Source organism: Coturnix japonica, chromosome Z (assembly GCF_001577835.2).
Source record: "Coturnix japonica isolate 7356 chromosome Z, Coturnix japonica 2.1, whole genome shotgun sequence".
In the NCBI taxonomy this organism is placed as follows: Eukaryota; Metazoa; Chordata; class Aves; order Galliformes; family Phasianidae; genus Coturnix; species Coturnix japonica.
This window is the reverse complement of record NC_029547.1, coordinates 7,815,294-7,835,760: the sequence shown is the minus strand read 5'-3', so window position 1 is coordinate 7,835,760 and position 20,467 is coordinate 7,815,294. Positions and strand designations below refer to the sequence as shown.

Here is a 20,467-nt window from a genome sequence, read left to right as displayed (position 1 = left end):
GAAGCAGCTTTGTTAGCGGGGCGTGCAGGTGGTTGAGGGCAGTGCCTCACCAAGTGTCACAGCCCACGGCGGGATCCTCAGAACCGCCCCGACTCCCATAAACCTGGGACAACACAAAAGCTCCTCCGGTCCCGTCCCGTCCCTACTCCCCCCCCCCACGCAGGGCCCACACACGCTCACGGCACCAGTGACGCTCGCCAAGCTGTCAATCACCAGCTCCCGCCCTTTTAATTGGCTGCAGCGCCCGTACTCCCTGCCCCTTCTGCTCAGGTGCTAGCCAATCGCGAGCCGAGGCGCGTCGCTGTGGGGGCGGGAGCTGCCGCCTGGATTTTCCTAATGGCGAATTTTTGCCATTGGCTGCCCGGCACGTGTTGCCAGGTAGAACAACCACGGCAGAGGAGCGCTGTGATTGGCTGACCATTGTCGCGCTTGGCTGGCGATGATTGGGAGGAGAAAAGGAAAGGGGCGGGGCGAAAGACGGAGAGCGCTTTTTCTTTTTTTCTTCCCCCCTCCCCCCCTCTTCTATCCGCTTCCTGATTGGCGGAATCCCACGCCGGGCCGAATTTCCGATTGGCCATCGCACACTGTTGCTAGGCAGGTGAGAAGGCGCGGGGCAGGGCGGAGCTCCCCCTTCCGATGAGTCGGCTGTGAGGTTCAGTCAGCGCCGAGCGTCCCGACCCGATCCGCCGCCCGCCGCCCCGAGTCCCGCGTCCGCCGCCGCCGCCCGTTCTGAGGAGCCGCCGTCGCGCGTCTCCCCTCGCCCCTTCCCCCTCAGCGCCATGGCCTCGGGATCCGAGTAAGTGTGGGCCCCTGCCGGCAGCCCGCGGCCTAGGCCCGGCGCCGAGGCGTTGGGCCCGGCGTGGCCTTCCTCGCCGTCGCTCTCCTCGGCGCCGCGCGGCGCTGCCGGGCCGGGCCGGGCCGTTCATAGCGCGGGGTAGGCCCGGCTCCGGGTCCCGATCCCGCTGTGTCATGCAGGCCCCGAGGAGGCGGAGGCGGGGCCGGGGGAGGGGGGTGGGCCGCTCTCGGCGCTCCCGGCCAAGCGCGTGCCCGCAGGGGGCCCTCGCCGCCCCCTCCCGCCGTCCCTGCCCGGGAAGTGTCGAGTCACGGCGGGGCAAGGCCGGGCCGGGCCGGGCCCTCTCGTTGTACCCCGCTCTGTCCCGCCCAGGCTAGGCCGCGGTCCGGCAGCGCTTTGTCTCGAGGCACCCGGAGGAAGCGGCAGAGCGGCCGGCGAGAGGGTAGAGCCGCCTCACGGTCTCTTTCCTGCAAGGCCCGAACGGCCCCGGGCCGTGGCAAGTGACTCGGCATGGGGAGAGGCAGACATGTTGTGCTGGGCCGGCCCCGTGGCAGCTGAGGCAATCCGCTCTATTTTCATCTCCCGTGCCTTTGCCTCACACTGTGTTCGGTTCCAGGCTGAAGATCGTCTTTCACGCTTCTCAAAAATGAGTTGGGCAATAACAGGCCCACAGCTTCCATCCCACGTGTGCACGCTACTGTGATGGCTCTTGAGATGAGCAAAAACGTCACCTGAACATGCTTTCCTAAATCCAGGATTACTTGAAGTGACTCCCTGGCCTTGCCAGAGGCACTTTCAGTCACTTTAGTGTCTGTTGCTTACGTTCTAATTTTCTTTTGCAACTCCTGAAATTTAGACCTGGCCCTGCTACGTCAGTTCCTTGAAGATGTGCCAAGAATTCAGTATCCAGCTTGTGATGGAGGTGATAGTCTAATCGGCCTGTTAGCTGAGTGAAAGAGGCTTTTTCTCCTTTTGCAAAGTTATCTCACTATCAAGGAATCAAAAGTTACTCAGCTAGGGAATAGTTGCTTTTTAGCTGCAGCTTTTAGTTCAGTGGTGTTGGCAACCATCTTGTTGAATTTTAGCGCTGCACCAGCTAACAGAGTTTAATATCTTGAGGGATTTTCATGTGCATACCTGTCTGGCTCATCTTGAGCATACACAGCTTTGAACTCATTGCTTGGTTGTCCTATGCTGTTCCAGTAAGTGGCTGCAGTCATCTGGAATGTTATTCATTTACTTTAATGGATAAAATGTTTTGTAGGTTTTTTAATACCTACCTGAGGAAAGCAGTTCCACCTGCATCGTGGATGTTTGGGCTCAGGATGATAAGGAGCTACTGACAGGTTTGTCGCGGAAGAAAGCTCTTGAAGACATTAATTAAAAAGGCCCAGCAGCCACCAGAAGGCATGATTATTTTCACTTTCATTGCTGAAGTTGGAGTCATCTTAAGTCAGTGACTTTTCACTGTGTATTTACCGTGGACTTACAGGAATATCCTACTTCCCTATTTCATCAGGATTTCTTGTGATTTTAGTGACTCCTTTTTCTTTAGTGGTTGTTTTCAGAAAATCAGTAATTGTTTTCTGCTTGCTTCATGTTATTTGCCATAACAGCTTTTAGGTGTTACTGTCTGCTGAACAAAGACGCTCTGACACACAGAAAAATGTTACAAGTGTGAGGGGCACATTTTGCTTCATTTTTTCATTTAATGCTTGAGGAGCCCTCAGAAGAGAGAACAAAAACAGATAGTGATGGTGACATTCTGAATTGTAACTGAAAGACAGAGTAACACTTGTCTGAGTTGGCCCTTTCCTGTGTAAGTGTCATGTAATTTTTTAAAACTTTGTTTTCTTTTTCTGCACAGCAGTTGGGTTAGATAACTGAAACTGACCCCAGACATTTATGTATGTGTATGCTGATTGCTGTAGATTTTTTTCCTAATGCTTCCAAGTTCGTTCGATTGCTGTAAGTGCTGTAATGGTAGCATTGATTCAGCCCTCACTTCTTACTTAGGAAACTGCAGATTCAGTTCTTGAGTACCAGAACTTTCTCCTCACATTCAGCAGAGCTAAATGTACCTCTTGCTGTGCTGTTCATCACTGCTGTGTACGGGAAAGTGTCTGCACTGTTGGTTTATTGAAAGCTTTGGTCAGAAGCCTTTACTTGCTGCCCAATTTCTCTTCTGTTTTGTCTTGTGTCCTGGCATGTATTTTAGGCTGCATAATAATCTCTGCATCTCAAAGGATTATTCCATAGTTTCAGTGACAGTTTATGCAGCCAAAGTCTGTCCATGGCTTCTTACCAAAAGGCCTTTGAATCCCCATCTCATGTCTGGAGGAGTATGATTTGCATTCAAAATTGAACAGACCGAATAGAGCTATTGTTGCTGTCTGGTGTCCCCTAGTTCAAGATTTACAGTGTGCCTACTGAAGTAATTCCCTTTGCCCAGGAGCATATTTTGCTGATATAAAGTACTTTGTTATTTCTATTTGCTGTTTTAACTACTGGCCTGGTGGCATATTGGTTCCAGTCTTCTTTGCTCAGTTAGGGTTTGTGTGTGTGTGTTTAAGTCCCAGCCCATTTAGGACTCTGCCAAGACCTCATTTTCCCTTGAAGATGAAATCTGTGGGCTTCTTCCTGGTTGTATCCAGCAGCCTTTCTTGTATCTCACTGGGTTTAGAGAGGGTCTGGAGTATTTTGCATAGTGCTTGAAAGGGGGATATATTAATTTCTTACATGTTGTACTCCTTAATGAAGAAAGGGAAAAAAATCAACTTGCCCAGTGCCAGCAGTCCTGGAAAGACATGTTTTACAACTCCTTGTTTTGTTTGCTTAAAGTACAGCTCCCTGTTATTTGCAGCATGTTTCCTCTGCTACTGGGATTTATGCAAAGCTTGAAGAGGTTTTGGAGAAAAGCAGACTGCACTGCCTGGCTGCTGCTTGTTGTCCCTCTCTTAGTGTCAGGGAAAAGAGGCAGCTCCACATGGTTTGTCTTGGAATAACTTTTGTCTTGGGCATGTGGGGGTAACATCATGCTGTAGATGAGGTATAACAGACCTCTCTGATACACTTCTGAAGATGCAGTGAACATGTTAAGCAGTTAATCCTGCAGCATGCTGCATTCATAGTGAGTAGTACTTAGGTTTGACTTCTGGTTATTTCCTCCATAAGGAGCTAAATGGAGCTAATGCTGTTGTCCACAAAGCTGTCAGTTCTTTGCTGCTTGCTTAATACAGAGGAAAGCTTATTTTTAAATTATTTTTGGCAGAATGCGACTGAACCCTGCATCATTTTCTGTGATCTTGGATGTTGGCACATCTGAACTTCTTAGAGAAGAATAGTCAGATGTCTGTCAAGGGAAGTCAGAACTGTGTTGCTGGTTTAACTGACTAAAGCTCAGCCTCCAAGAGCTCCTCAGGAATCAGCTGGCTCCAAATCGTGCTTTTTTGGTGGTCTTCTTGTTTGTTTGTTTGTTTTGTTAAGGGAGTGTCTTAATCTGCCTTTCTTTCATTTCCTTTCTGTTTCTATTTGCCTTGACAAAGTCAAGCCAATCATTTTCATATGTCTTGTGGTGTACTGTGTTAGAGCTTTAGTGACTTCTGTGAAGTTATTATAGAAAGATTCTTCTTCAAAAAGCAAAACAACAAACAGTTTTTTAATGAGCTCTTGATAGTTTCACTGGCTTGTAAACTTTAACTAATAGACCTTGACAAGCAAAACTCCTACAGCTCTTCCTGTCAGGGGAGCTGTGGCATTGTTCTTTAATTCCCCCGTTTATCTGGGGTTGGACGCCAAATGGACTTAAACTTTTGTTTCACTGGCAGTGTTTACATGTGATTGCAGATGAGGGAGTAATTCTTTTAGGGAAAACACTGTCAGCAACATCTCAGTGACCACTTCTTTTCATAGATAACTTTATAGCCATTTCCATTTGAGACTGACTGAATGTTTACTCACAGGAAACATTGTCACTGAGCACCTGAAACTGGTGCCTGGTAATAATATTCTCCTTTATTTTACAAACAAATGTAGTTTCTAAAATATATGGTGACAAAGAAACATGCAGAAAATGGAAACTGAAGCAAAGGGCGGATGTCTGCAACAGGAGGAATGTTATCACTTAAACTCAGTATTTCTTTTTTTCTTCTCCAGTTCTAAAGCAGATGACTTATCGACTGCTATTCTGAAGCAGAAGAACAGGCCCAATCGGTTAATTGTTGATGAAGCCATCAATGAAGACAACAGTGTTGTGTCACTGTCCCAGGTGTGTCATCTGTTAACAAATAAATAAATGTAGATAATACACAAACAGCTGCTGTATATTAACTTGAAATTTAACTTTGCAGCATGAATCTAAGTGTTTGTATTAGAAACTGTTACAAGTGAGGGAGATACACTGTCTTGTTTTCTACCACTCTTCCATAATAAAAATATATTTTGATAATGAACTTTTAAGATTCACTTGATATTAAGCCCTTAGTCAGGATTAGCTCTTGATCAGTGCAGTGGGATCCAGTGTCTTTGTGGCTTTGGTACATCATTTCCAATATGTAATTCACCAAGGTCAAGTGACTTGAGTTCAGATGCTTGAATTGTCTTATCAAAAGCTTGTTCTAATGTTCTTACTGTTAACAGGCAAAAATGGATGAATTGCAGCTGTTCAGAGGAGACACTGTTCTCCTGAAAGGAAAGAAGAGGAGAGAAGCAGTCTGCATTGTTCTGTCAGATGATACGTGCTCAGATGAGAAGATTCGCATGAATAGGGTTGTTCGCAACAACCTGAGAGTGCGCCTTGGTGATGTGATCAGGTGGGGACTGGCTTACTAACTCTTGCATATCTATCTCTGAATTGCCTACATAATTTGTGTGCTGGCTCTGAATTTAGAGACAAAGTTTGCAGCAATTATTTCAGAAGAGACCTCAGAAATTATTCCAAGTGTGTGGCCTGCATCAAGAATCTCACTTAACTTTTGGATGTGTTTCTGGCTATATGCATACTGAGATTAATACTGAAAATTGATGGTAAAGATTACTGACGTTTATTAGCTCTTTCCCAAACCTAGGTCCTGTAATTAAATTGGACAGTTTAATGATCCCAAATTTACTTTGACAGATGAACTTGCAAATTCTAAATTCTTAATGTCTATAATAACAGTGGAAAGCATTGAACAGTGTTGTTATGTATCTCACAGTATCTAGCTGAAGCACCCAGCTGCTCGTGACGTACAGGTCTTAAAATGTGCTGGGAATGGATATCAAAAACATGAAAAGCAGTGAAAAACTAAAAGACCTCAGGATACGTTTATATAATGGATGTCTAAATTTCAGTTTTTGTAACTTTGTAACTAGGAATTATTGAAAAGTGTTGCAGGAATTTTCTTGTGTGAGGCTTGGAGAAAGTTGTGAGATAACATTTTGTAAAGTACATCTTGTCTTATAGGAGCTGGGGAGTGCCATGTGAGCACTTCTGAAATGAAAAATTGCTAGTATGCAGGCTTAAATATGAGAAGACTGACAGTTCCCCTGTTGGGGATCTTCCTAATTTGCAATCTCCTACATGTTCTTAGGAAATTGCAGCCTGGCTCTGTACTTCTCGGTGTGTTGACTGGCATAACCTTTAAATGCAAACTGTTTCATACAAACTTTGTCGAGGAGAGCAGAGAAGCTGTATCACTTCTCTAATACTAGAAAATTCAAATTTTAAACAATACCCTGTTTGGAACAGGACAGTCCTTTGACACAGTTTGTGTCAAATAAAGATGAATACTTATTTTAGATACGAGGTTACTTTTGAAGTCTTTCCTATTATAATAATTCAGTTTCTGCTCACTTTTTCTCGTGGGACTGTGTTTAGGATAGTCAGTGAGTTAGTGAAGGACATCCTGGTGGAAGAGCAGGAAGAAAGTATGAAACTCCACAGCAGGCTTGGGTAAGGCTCAGAGTAGTAAAGGAATGTGTGATGAGAAGATGAGTTCTCTAGTGCTTGTGCTATCCAGCTTCTTAGCATTTAAATGTTCTTAGGAAGGTGGGAAGTCTCAGCAAGGACTTGGATAGTCCTTTCTGGCAGTTGTACTGGTCTGAGAAGAGATATCACTGCCTTTTCTAGATTCTAGTGTAAGTCCAGGATGATGTGTCTAACCAACATTTTCTTCTGTTGCAGCATCCAGCCCTGCCCAGATGTGAAGTATGGCAAACGTATCCACGTGCTGCCAATTGATGACACAGTAGAGGGGATCACAGGGAATCTCTTTGAGGTCTATCTCAAACCATACTTCCTGGAGGCATACAGACCCATCAGGAAAGGTAACAGCACTTGTTATTGAAGTCCTGTTTATGTGCTGTAGTTCTGAGACTGAGTAAAGAAAATTTCTCTGCACTTGCACAAACCTACAAGGCATCAGACTGGCTGGTAACTGTAGAGTGAGATTTTACTGATGCTGATATTTGTTCATTTATTTTGCTACAGTGAATGGGAGCATGTTAACTAAGTTGCTACCACTTGACAGGATTGGGTATTTGCTTTTGTGCTTTTGTATTAAGCAATTGGTTGGATATGCCAGATGACACCCTAATTAAATTCACTTCTTGAAAATAATTCAATCAATAACTGAAAGAGTGCTTGGAAAACCAATTGCACTTTTAGAGCTATGCTAGTAGCACATCTGCTGGAACAAGAAGGTCCTAACACAGCATAAGTGCAGGCTGAATAAAGTTTTCCAGTTTCTGTGGCCCAATTTAGTCAGATATGTATTATCCTACTAGAAGCAAGCAGTTGTTGCAACTAGTAACAACTTAGGAAGATAAATTCAAAGTAAGTTTTTTATTATGTTAGGGATTTTTGCTCCTTCCCTTGTTGCTTCTGGATAGAATTTCTTCTTTGAGCTGGTAGGTGGTAGTAGGACATTCAGGGATTGACTTTGCACTTCTTTGTGTGCACTGGAACAGCCACTCCAGAAAATCACCTGTTTGGAGCAGTGGTAGCAAAAGCAGTGTACAGATGGTGGCTGGAGTGAATTTCTATAGTGAAACAGTCAGCAGTAGCTGTCCTCGAACATAAAGCAATGGAAGTCAAAGTGAGGCAGTTGGAGAGCTGTATGAAAAAACACCTGTTTTGGGATTGAGTCTCATGTAGCTCTGCATATTTCTTGAAAACCTTTGGTTGCTCAGGGTGGCATACCATTTCAGTATGCCTTTGGTTTCTCCTATCTCATGGCTTTTCACTTGTGGTAGCACTGTCTACTGTCCCTTAGGCTATACACTACAAAAGAGCTGACTGCTTGCAAATTGATAGCTAGTTTCTAAAGCAGACAGAGAAAAACATGAGAATCTTTCTTTTGGACCCTATTATTAGTCTGTTTGCCTTTTTTTTTTTTTTTTTTCAGCAGTATCTGAAGGGCTTTTTCTTTTTTCATAAACAAAAGGATTTCTAAAACAGCTAAATTGAAATTGAATGGAAAATAGACATGATTAATTATGTTTAATTGTTTGGTACTTAGTTGGAATATTCTTTTCTGTTGTTTTCTGTTTTTTTCTGCATGAATTTGAGAAAATTAAACTGCTACAGGTCTTAAGTGATGTCCTGATAGTCACAGTGTGTGTAGCTCTCAAGTCTGAAATGCAGAGCAATATGAAAAATGCCAGTGGCATATATATGTATAGCCTACTTCCTTGTCCATTGAGGCTGCTGGATAGCACAGGAATTGACATTTTGGAGGATGTCAGTTGCAACAGGATACTGAATTGTGGGTTTTCACAGGTGACATTTTCCTGGTGCGTGGAGGGATGCGTGCAGTGGAGTTCAAAGTGGTGGAGACAGATCCAAGCCCTTACTGCATAGTGGCTCCAGACACAGTGATCCATTGTGAAGGAGAGCCCATCAAACGAGAGGTGAGCAGGATCTTATCACACAATTCTTGTACTGACTCCAGTCTGTCCTGTGAAATCTCTCTGTGACAGTGTTTTCAGGTCTGGGAATGGCATTTTATGTATTGAATGAACCTCTGGAAGCTCTCTTTCCAGGGGATGAGCTGATGCTGGCAGTAGTTGGAGAAATGTGCTTCCACTGTCCTTCAGATACTGGGATTACACTAATGCTTAGGCCATAATTTGGTAGCAGCTGGTTTTGCATCTGTTCCAGGTATCTATTGCTGGGCATTAAGTGGAATTTATGGGTATTAAATGTATCATTTAACTCCAAAGTTCCCTTGATCCATAGCAGGAAGGCTTAAACGTGTTGCTAAATTTCATGCCACGTGAGGAGACAGCAAGTAATGCTTTTTGAGTGAGATAATTGAGATTTCTAAACAGTTGGTTTTGTTTTAACTTTATTTCAAACCCTTGAGATATCTAACCTTGGTCATCCGAAGTTTAAGACAGCCTGAGCAGCTGGTCCATCAGGAATAGGCCACTTTATTTTTATAGAAAAGGAAATCTCAGGAGTAGGGATAATTTGGCCATGACTACCTTTTAACTAGCTGCAAGTCAGACTGGGTGCTGTTCTCGGCTTAGCTCCTCTCTCTGTTCAGCAGTTATGGGACACTGAAGGAGACCTCTTTGGGCTTATGAGGACACCACAGAGGCAGACCAGGAGCAGGTTCAGCCAAGGCTACCAAAATGATGAAGAGCTGGAGGTCAAAATAAACGAGATAGGGCAGCCTAGAGTAGGAAAGGTGCAGCAGAAGGCCTACTGGCAAGGTGGAAAGCTTTAGGCAGCCTGACTTTTCTGAGAGCTGTGACCAGGGACAGGACTAGAGGCAGTGGCACAAGCTGAGTCAAGAGAAGTTCCAGGCAGATACTAGGAAAAAGTTTCCCAAAGCCTACAGCAAAGCCTAGAGATCTCCTCTAAGATTCCAGGTGATGTTAATTAATGATTTTATTGTGACCTAATGTTATAGTGTCCTGGTTTCAACTGGAACAGAGTTGATTTTCTTCATTGTGTCTGATATGGTGCTATGTTTTGGCTTTAGGATAAAAACAATGTTGGTAAATTCTGATGATAGTTGTTGCTGAAAAACACTGTCTGGAGCCAAGGACATTTCAGTTTTTTAGCTTCAGGCTGTTATGCAGCAGGGTGGGTTCTGCTGAGAACCCCCTGTGGGGGTCCATGGGGTGGACCCTGTCCATGTGGGTGTCTCCGGGGGTTTCCTATGGCAGGGAATTGCCATTGAATGTTTGGGTAGTCAGAGCTAAGAAACAAATGTGAAAGACATGAGAAAGACTTGAAAATGAGATTCTCAAAACAACAAAGAAATTACATTGAGCAAAAGCCCAGACTCCTGAAACTGGGAAGGGATTGCTGAACCATTGTTTTCACTCAAGTGTTTAATGCATTTCCTTCCTTGTAGGATGAAGAAGAGTCATTGAATGAGGTGGGTTATGATGACATTGGTGGCTGCCGGAAGCAGCTGGCTCAGATCAAAGAGATGGTGGAACTTCCTCTCCGACACCCTGCTCTCTTCAAGGCCATAGGGGTGAAGGTAAGGACCTGTGTGCATCAGGTGGATGAGTGGTCTTGCTTTTGCTGATGGCTCATAATCTAGGAGGCTTAGGACATACTGGAGGGGAATAAGTAAGAGGAATAACTTGTGTGTTGTTTTTGTCTTTTTTAGTGCTGGTATGAGGGGAGAATTTCCTCACATATTTTACAGATTGAAGCACTGGCACCTGTAAAACAGTGGTGTTTTGAATAAGTGCTGTTGGTTACTGGCTAGGTTTTTGTTTGTGTGTCATGTGAAGCAGTCAGGTTGTTGATGATAGGATGGCAGCTGTTGCATGAGGTTGCATCATGATTTCAGAGTGACTTTGTCAAAATGCTTGTGATTTCACTGTGAAGATTCTTAGACATTCTGATGCAAGTTCACCACCTAAGTCCCTTTTCTCTTTTCCCAGCCTCCACGGGGAATCCTGCTCTATGGTCCACCTGGCACTGGCAAAACACTGATTGCCCGAGCAGTGGCCAATGAAACTGGGGCTTTCTTCTTCCTGATTAATGGTAAGTTTTGGGTCTGCTTTGGAACAAGATATGCTGTGTAATCATTCATCCAGCTAAGGCAGCGAATGGTTTAAATAAGGCTCGTATAGGCATGTTGCCTCCTTGACATCTGTCCTTCTTTACCTCTTTCCGGTGCCCCTCTGTGGATGCTTAGATGCCATTTGTGCGGAAGCGTCTTTAGTGGCACTGTACTCAAGTGTAATTGTTTTGTTGCAGAGTGGCTGAAAGGCAGCTTTGTGTTGCAGGAACTCAGTCTGTCCGAGTGTTCATTTATGTTGTAGGGGCATGGCTAGGAGTGAAGCAGTGAGATTATTCCATGTATAGGTGTAAACTTTTTTCTTCTTATCAGCATGTTTTATTCCAAAAAAAAAGCTAGTCTGCATTGCAATTTTCTTCCCTTCAAATAAAGTACAAGACCTTGTAGTTTTCAAGTTTCATTTAACTTGAATTGGAAGGAACTTTTCCTGAAAGCTGCAGCGTGTGCTGAGGAACTTAGCTACAAATGACAGAACCTCATGCTGATCATTATCACTTACAGCAGTTGAGATAGATAGATATGAGTTTATGATGTCCGCTATGAAGACAAAATTCTGAATTTTCCTCACTGCTTTTCTCGCATCCTAGAATCACAGTATCATAGAATTGCTCAGGTTGGAACAGACTTTTAAAGATCAAGACCAACCACAACCCAACCATGCTACCCCAACTCTAACAACCCTCTATTAAATCATGTTCCCAAGCACCACATTCAGACCTTTTTTTAAACACACCCAGGGATGGTGACTCAACCACCTCCCTGGGGAGCCCACTCCAGTGCTTAACAACCCTTTCTATAAAGAAGTTTTTCCCTGATATCCAACCTAAACCTCCCTGGCACAACTTGAGGCCATTTCTTCTCGTCCTGTGACCTGCCACCAGTGAGAAGAGACCAACCCCACTCTTGCTGTAAGCGCCTTTCAGGTGTTGGAAGAGAGCAATAATGTCCTGCCTCAGCCTCCTTTTCCCCAGATTGAACAGCCCCAGTTCCTTCAGTCTCTCTTCATAGGGCATAATCTCCAAGCCCTTCACAAACCTTATTGCCCTTCTTTGGACCTAATCCATCACCTCCATGTCCTTTCTGTACTGAGGTGTAGCTTCTTTCTAATTGAAATCATAAAAGAGAGGTAAGGCAGCAGTTCTCAAGTACAAACATTCAGTTTGCTACAATAACTGAATGTTTGTACTTGAGAACTGCTGCCTTACCTCTTTTATGCTTTGAGTTAGACCCATGAAGCTGAAAGAAGCACAGCATAGCAGAGAGCGGCAGGATCTGCTTTTTAACTCAAGATATCATAGGAGTGACCAGTGGTAGCGAATTAACTTGCTTTTACTTCTGACAACTTCAGATATAAAGTGGGAGTCCCTACCCATATGTCACCCTTGTCTTATATTTTTTAAGTGTATGAAAGGTGTCACTGATAATAAGCCAGTCTCCAGAAACCTGTGATTCTGTTACATTATAAACATACCATCTTTTGTCATAATTAGTGATGTGTTCTCTGCTCATCCCAAACCTGAAGCAGCAGGTGGTAGACAGAGCTGGTGTGAATTGATGAGTTACCTGAAGTAAAACAGTACCTGCCTGCACCAGTGTGCTCTGCAGCTGGAGCACTTCAGTCAGCTAGCAGCTTTGCACTCCTGAGGGTCAGGTTTATTTTCCTTGGATCCTTCTGAAGAAGCATACTTTGTCTTCAGGATCATTCCCATAATGACGATGGAAAAAATCTAAACAAATTAGATTGGTAAGCGTTAGAGTTCAGCAGTTGTAGGAAATCTCAGGGGATCGCTGTCCTTTCTGGAATTGATGTGTTCGTATTTCTTTATGAGTTAATGTTTTGCGGGGAGGTTGCCTGGGGTGCTTTTGTGGCTGTTTGCTTCTGGGTTTGGTTTTTTTTGGTTATGTATGTGTGAGTTTGTTTTTTCTGTTGTTGTTTGTTTTGTTTTGGAGCTTACTTATAAGCTTGTATAGAGGTAAATGTTTACCTGTGTAATGCAAGCTGAAGACAGCTTCAGTATCTTACAGCTTTTTCCTTCCCTACTCTGATAATTCATCACCATATAATTTGATTGCTTTTCTTGCAAGCTAGGACTGGCATTAACAGTGTGGGGTGGCACATTACAGAGAAGCTCACCAAGTGTGAAATAGGGTAAGAAAAGAGGCAGCTAAAGGTAGCTCATTGACTAGTACTGCATTCTGTTAGAGTAAACTGAAAACACCAGAGTAACGATAGAAAGTAATTCCGCATGCTGTTCTTGCCTGTTCAGCTGCAGATTTAGTGAATTTGGTTGATAGTGTTTGCTTTGGCTTGAAATATAGATACTCCTGTGTGAATGTGGTACTGAAAAAATTCAGGTGCATGTCTTGGAGCTAGCTGCTTCTCTTCTGGGTGCCACAGAGCTGCTATTTTTTCAGGTCCTGAGATCATGAGCAAGCTGGCTGGTGAGTCTGAAAGCAACCTGAGGAAAGCCTTCGAAGAAGCTGAAAAAAATGCACCTGCCATCATTTTCATTGATGAACTGGATGCCATTGCTCCAAAGAGAGAGAAGGTAAAAATGGCCTTTGGGATCTAAAGAGGTATCTGTACACCCTCTTGGTAGCAACTGGCATGACTTTGTGTGCTTTGAGCGTAGGGTAAAGCAGCAGTTGGACATGAGAGGAACTGTGCATCTTTCACAGTGTTTCTTAGCAGCTGGTGGGTTTAGTGTCTGTCTGATATGGTGCAGCACTAGTACGTGTGCTGTGCTATAGAGCTTTACGTCTGATCATTGCTTTCCATCTCCACAGACACATGGAGAGGTGGAGCGTCGCATTGTGTCTCAGCTGTTGACTCTTATGGATGGACTGAAACAGAGAGCACATGTGATTGTTATGGCAGCTACCAACAGACCGAACAGCATCGACCCAGCACTCAGGCGATTTGGTAACTGTCTTATTAGCTCTGCTTTGTCTGCTAGATACTTTATTACAGACTGTGCTTCTGGGACCTTGAAAAGACTGAGCAGAAATTTAATGTTAAACTTTTTCTGTGTGGTTTGTTGACTGCTTGTTTGAGTTCAGCTTCTGGGGTTCTGGGCTTTGGTATGATTTTTTAGCCTTACTAGGTTAGAGCTTAGGAAAATAACAAAATACTTGAAATCTAATGCTAGCCTTTCTTGGCTGAGGGTAGCTTGGGGCACACTGAAGGAGTAAGTGGCTGTTTGAGAGGATGTTCATGCCTTAGGCTGCGGAATAATTTTCTGGCTTCTCTTAATTTTTATTGATGAGGAGTCAGGCAGTTTCTGAGATAGAGGTTTCCAAAACTTATCAGTGTGAATGGATGTCTGGTGTATGAGCAGTGAAGTCTGCAATAGCAAACCAGTCAAGTTTACAGCAGAAAATGGCATCTTCAGTCTGCAGAGGCATTACTGGACACTAATGATAGGCATGTGTACTTCAGATAATATTTTAGTAGTATGTCTAAGCTTTCTGCCTCCCCACATTAGGTTTTGGCATTTCACTGCTTGGGTATTGTTAGGATGAGTGCTGCAAAAAGTCCAGAAAGACTAAATTGTTCTCTCAGTACTTGCAAGTTCTTATGCTGAGGACACAGAGATAGCAGTAAACAAAAAAAGTCTTGTGATACCTTGGAGAAGCACCTTATTCTGCAGACAAGGCCAGAAAAAGCCACTAAGCCATTAACCATCTGTTTTTTGTAATCCTGAATTCCAGTTAATATAGTAGTCTCACTTCCCCTACACTGCTAAGGCTTCTCCTTCTCTGATCTGACTTTACAATTATGCTGATAGATGCTGTAGAGAATTTCAAAGCTCTGGCATTTTCTGAAATTATGGCTTGTCATCAGGTTGTTCAGTCAGAGGAAAACAGCCACTGCAGCTTCTTTGGTTTGTAGAGTCAGTAGCTTAACGTATGTTTTGTATCCCCAGGTCGTTTTGACAGAGAGGTAGATATTGGTATCCCAGATGCAACTGGGCGCCTGGAGATCCTGCAGATCCACACAAAAAATATGAAACTGGCTGATGATGTGGATCTGGAACAGGTGAGCAGCATGCTGTTGGGGAAGGTGGATGTTTGTTGTGCAGTGTTTCGCAGTGGAGGAGCTGTTAGGCTTTCATCAGCAAATGTTAGTTGCTCATTTAGGACATCTTTTATCTGGGTGAATGTGTGATCTCTTAGCTTCCTTTGAGTTCATTTAGCAGTGACCAGAAATCCTCTCTTGCTCATTAAGAATGGCAGTGTGAAGCAGTCATGCGTCAGTAGAGTCTACAAGTGCTCTGCCACTGTCCTCCTGTGTTTGTTGTGGCATTCGCTTTGAAAATGAAGTAAGTTTAAAACAGCTCTCAGAGGTGTGAATGTTGTGGTGACTTGGGACACTCATTTTGTTCCTTTAATCTCTATCCTGAGTGAAGATCTCCAGTCTTTTTGATTCTTTCTTCTGAATTCCACTTGCAACTTTGATCTCAAGTGGGACACAGAACAGCGGTGTCTCTGCCTTTTCAATATGTGGTAGCACTTTTCCTGAACACCACAGTGGAGCACTGACATTCCTGTCATTCAGAGTTGCAGTAAAACTCTAAAGGGTTTTTAGGGCTGCCTTTCCTTGTGAGTGCTTGCTTGTATCCCTGTGAGTCATAGTCAGTGCTTTGCTTTCAGGTGGCAAATGAGACCCACGGACATGTTGGTGCTGACTTGGCTGCTCTTTGCTCAGAAGCTGCTCTTCAGGCTATCAGAAAGAAGATGGATCTCATTGACCTGGAAGATGAAACCATTGATGCTGAAGTGATGAACTCACTGGCTGTGACCATGGATGACTTCAGGGTAATGCGAGACTGCCCCATTTTCTTCTAAGTGCATTGTTTAATTGCTTATCTGAAACATTTTAACATAACATGATACAACTCTATGCTGTTGTTTCTTCTATTACCAGTGGGCTCTGAGCCAGAGCAACCCTTCTGCTCTTCGGGAGACTGTGGTGGAGGTGCCACAAGTTACTTGGGAAGATATTGGTGGTCTAGAAGATGTAAAGAGAGAACTCCAGGAGCTTGTACAGGTGAGGATTTCCAGTGAGATTTCTCAGTATTCGGTTTTGGGCTGTGAAATGCAGGGATTTTTAGAGTAATTGCTTGTAGTGGGCTGAAAATACCCTAGTATTCTGCGTTAGTGAGATGAGGGAGAGGAAGGTTTCCTGTCAGGCTTTCCTTGGTTGAGTCTACAGTGACGTCTTTAGTGGGTCTTGTGCTATGTGCAGAAACAGCAGTAGTTGCTGTTTAAGTGGAGAACAACAACAACAATAATATATATATATATATGATAATTTTTAGTCTATTTTTCTGGTGTTCACTCGTTGCCTAGATCTGAACTTGTTGCTAAGGATAAATGTTCACATCAGACACTTTGTCTGTCTCTGGAGGGCGGAGCTGACAGGGTCGGATAATGAGCTGTTTGTTCCCTTTTGCTTCTGCAAGGCAGAGCAAAGCTGGGTTTAAGTGTGCTGGAAAACTGCCCGAGTTGTAGTATTCAGTCCATAAGAGTAAACAGACCGTTTAGGGCAACTTTACAATTTAGCTGTGGTGCTTTTCAAACCAGTCCCCATTTTAAAAAACTCCAGTGGCCCCAAGCAGGCAGAATCTTGCATTTGTCTCACTAGAAATCTCAGGGTGATTTGTTTTTTTTTACTATTATTATTATTTTTTGGTAGGAGCAAAGTGCAGGACTTTTGGGATCCCTTTTAAGGTTTTTGTTTTTTTGTTCTAATTTAGTATCCTGTGGAGCACCCAGACAAGTTCCTCAAGTTTGGCATGACTCCATCGAAAGGGGTTCTGTTCTATGGGCCGCCTGGTTGTGGTAAAACACTTTTGGCCAAAGCCATTGCCAACGAATGCCAGGCAAACTTCATTTCCATCAAGGGGCCGGAATTGCTCACCATGTGGTTTGGAGAGTCAGAAGCCAACGTGCGAGAGATCTTTGACAAGGTAGGTGTTTTTTTCTGCTCCACTGTGCTGTCTTAACTGGCCTGGTTATTATTTGTGTATTTTGACTTTCTCCAGCTTGCAGTGTGAGCAGGAGCTGCTTTCCTGATGTTGGGGAATTAATCTTCTTTGGGAACCTAGATATGCAAATGGATTTGTCCTTATGCAGTTTGTATCTGTTATTACAGGATGGTAAATGTCCCAGTGCCTTAGCAGTGAGGCAGGCATTAGGGTGACATAAACATCCCCCACATCTCTACTAACAGTGTTTGAACTCTCTTGTTGTGAAGGATTTTTTTCCTTATTTCTAATTGAAACTTTCATTGTGGCAGTTTGCACCTATTCTCACTGCATACTTCGAGGAAGTATCTGTCTCCTCTTTTCTCTCTGACTTCTTGTTTGGTAGCTGAAGGCAGCGATGAGATCTCCCCTTCCACACTGCATCTACTCACATACCCCAGTGCTTAAATAACAAGCTGATATCCCCAGATCTTGCAGGGAGAGTTCTTGTGTGGGCAGAGTTACTCTCTTGCCCTTTAGCCATCAGAGCTGCCACCCTTCTGTCTATCTGGTTCATAGTGATCCCAGCTTTGGGGAAATTCATCTTGTTACCAGGAGAATTTATGGAGGGTTTGTTTTCAGGAGACTGCTCTAAAGCAGCTCCTTCACGTTCTTGAGGTGGCAGTGCTCTGATGCTCTTCATAAGTGCTTTGATTCTAGGGGTAAGCTTAGCGTGAAACCAGTGTGTTCCTTGCCTGATGGTATGTAATTGTTCCTGTTTGCCTTACAGGCCCGCCAAGCAGCCCCTTGTGTGCTCTTCTTTGATGAGCTGGACTCCATTGCAAAGGCTCGAGGTGGGAATATTGGAGATGGTGGTGGTGCTGCAGATCGTGTTATCAACCAGATCCTGACAGAGATGGATGGCATGTCCACCAAGAAGAACGTCTTCATCATTGGTGCTACCAACAGGCCAGACATCATTGACCCAGCCATCTTGCGCCCTGGCCGCCTGGATCAACTCATCTACATCCCTCTGCCTGATGAGAAGTCCCGGGTTGCTATTCTTAAAGCCAACCTGAGGAAATCACCAGTTGCTAAGGTAGGATCTGTGCTGATGCTGTATCTGATTTGATTTTGCTATGTGCTGCACATATTTCCAATGATTTGGGGGCAAACAGAGGGTTGGTGGCTGCTACACACAGAGCTTGGAAACCTTCCATTCCTGAAAGATGGAAATGAAGAGGTAGGGATAGGCTTGAGATCTAAAACTAAGTACCAGTGCAGCGAGATAGCAGTGTGTACGCACAGCAGGTCTTTATCACATAGTAGAGTTCTGCCCACGGTGCAGGAATGGGAAATGCCTGTTATGGCAAGATGGAAAGGATTCTTGTACTCTGAAAAAGTAAATGTAGAAAACGGGGGTGGGAAATGAAAATTGAAGAGGAACCACTACAGTTAATTGCTGAACTCTTTCATAGACAAAGTTATATCCCTTGCCTAGGGAGCAGGCAATAATGAACTGATAGAACGTATTAGAGAAAAGCAGATGCAAAGTGAGCACACAAACGTCCTTAGGCCAAGCTTAGCTTTCTGAGTACTGTTGGGAAGGAAAGCTTCAAAGGAGGTTCCAGTGCCACTGTGTCAGTTGAAGGGAGGAGGATGTTCCTCTTTATCTCCCTTTGCCCCATCTCCATTTCCAGTCTGAAACGGTTCCATTGATTTCTTTTGCTGAGATCTGAACCAATTGTGGCTGAAATCCTCAAGTCAGCCTACCTCTTACTGAAGGTGGAACAGAGGGGGGACATTTGTAGCCACGTATCAGGTTCTTGCTGGGTGTGGGGGGAAGCACGGCCTGCCCTACTGTGTAGCATACTTCTACCAGGAACAGGAGCCTTAACAGCTTGCCTTCTTCCTACTGGCCAAAGTTGAGGTAGCGCCTTGTTACTGTAAGATCTCAAGGCACCTCTTTGTCATTTGAGAGTACAAAGTGTAAAAGCTTTTCTTGTGTTTTGTTTTTGCCAGGATGTTGACCTGGATTTCCTAGCCAAGATGACCAATGGCTTTTCGGGGGCTGACCTGACAGAAATCTGCCAGCGTGCCTGTAAACTGGCCATCCGAGAGTCCATTGAGAGTGAGATCAGACGAGAACGCGAGAGGCAGACCAACCCTTCTGCCATGGTGAGTGGGGCACTCTGAGCTTTCCCTGCCTACGAGATAGGCAGCCCACCTCTGCCTGTGGGTGAGGGATGATGTGTTTCTCTCAGTAATCCTCAGATGAGGACGAGTAGGCTGTAGGCTCTTGGCACAGAGTGCTGAGCTGGAGCACTTTGTTCTCTTCTTGTGGGAGGGTGAGGGCCTCCTATGGTGCCTCATCACTGGCATTGCTCAGCAGGCCCCTGCAGCAGCTGTGAGTCAGTGTGCTGCAGCATCCCTCTCTAGCCCCTGCCTCAGTGGGTATTGATGCATCCTGACCCCGAGGGAGGTGTGGGCAGGTGTTGAGCTGCACGTGGCTCATCTCAGCTCTCTGTCCTGCTGCAGGAAGTGGAGGAGGACGACCCGGTTCCTGAGATCCGCAGGGATCACTTTGAGGAGGCCATGCGCTTTGCTCGCCGCTCTGTCAGCGACAACGACATCAGGAAATACGAGATGTTTGCACAGACTCTACAGCAGAGCCGCGGCTTTGGCAGCTTCAGGTAACTGAGGGCAGTGGGGAGGGCAGTGTGACGTGGTGAGCCCCAGGAGCAGAGCGCCGAGTGAGGGCAGGATTGGTGTATTCTGAAAACAATCCCTCTTCCACTGCTTTTTCCTGTTCTCCCCAGCACATACAGACAGCTGAGCCTGTGGTGGGTACAAGCTGCACTGCAGGCCAGGTGCAGGTGCTCTGTTAGTGCTCCTGAAGCCCATCAACCCTTTTTCCTTTAAAGCAAGCAACATCTGGCCCCACCATGAGCCTTATCGTGACATGCCATAAGCTTCACATTTCTCCTGATTTTCCTTCTTGGCATCAGGGTGTTGATGTGGAGGGAGGGGATTGTGCTGAGCTGTGAGGATGCTTCTGAACTGCATCTCTTCCCTTCTGCCCTGCTGTGTGCAGGTTCCCATCAGGCAACCAGGGAGGCGCTGGGCCGAGTCAAGGAACAGGAGGTGGCAGCGGGGGCAACGTGTACAGTGAAGACAACGACGATGATCTCTATGGTTAACTCACTGTCCTCAGTGGACCAAACTCCAGATCAGGCCACGTTGTACAGGGAAAATCCAACGTTCAATGGACTCTTGGCTTCTTCATTCCTCAGTCAGAACAGTGTAGGTGCACGCCAGACTTTGTAAAGGGGATGTTTTCTGCAAACACGAATCCAGACCGATGTTGAGTTGTGAAGCAGACAGTGAATTAACAAGAAGGGGATCCGAATTAATTTCTGAGAAATTTCTGTTCTAGTTTATGTGGCAGAATCAGCAGCTTTAGCAAAGGGTGCAACGCTAGCCTGTATTAAAAAAAAAAACACAAAAAACCCTACAAAAATAATAGTAAAAAAAAAGAATAAAATCCCACAAAACTCTAACTGGGCTCTTGCAATTCCTTGATTGTGTTTAGGCTGTCAGAAGCACAGAGTAGCTGTGTGCTCTCTCCGGGGCTTGCAGGATTGGGGTTTTTGCAGAGATGAGTAAATAGGGAT

At 44.7% G+C, this 20,467-nt stretch overlaps 1 protein-coding gene across 1 annotated transcript; it reads left to right on the top strand.

Annotated features, from left to right (window-relative positions):
* Positions 1-611: 611 nt before the first annotated feature.
* Positions 612-20,353, top strand: VCP (valosin containing protein). Its single transcript, XM_015848352.1, has 17 exons — positions 612-796; positions 4,949-5,060; positions 5,432-5,604; positions 6,957-7,099; positions 8,553-8,683; positions 10,141-10,272; positions 10,685-10,787; positions 13,240-13,373; positions 13,612-13,747; positions 14,751-14,863; positions 15,478-15,642; positions 15,752-15,874; positions 16,584-16,796; positions 17,584-17,892; positions 18,816-18,971; positions 19,332-19,486; positions 19,888-20,353. The coding sequence occupies exons 1-17, from the start codon at positions 780-782 to the stop codon at positions 19,991-19,993; spliced, it is 2,421 nt and encodes an 806-aa protein (XP_015703838.1). The 5' UTR covers positions 612-779; the 3' UTR covers positions 19,994-20,353.
* The last annotated feature ends 114 nt before the right edge of the window (positions 20,354-20,467 follow it).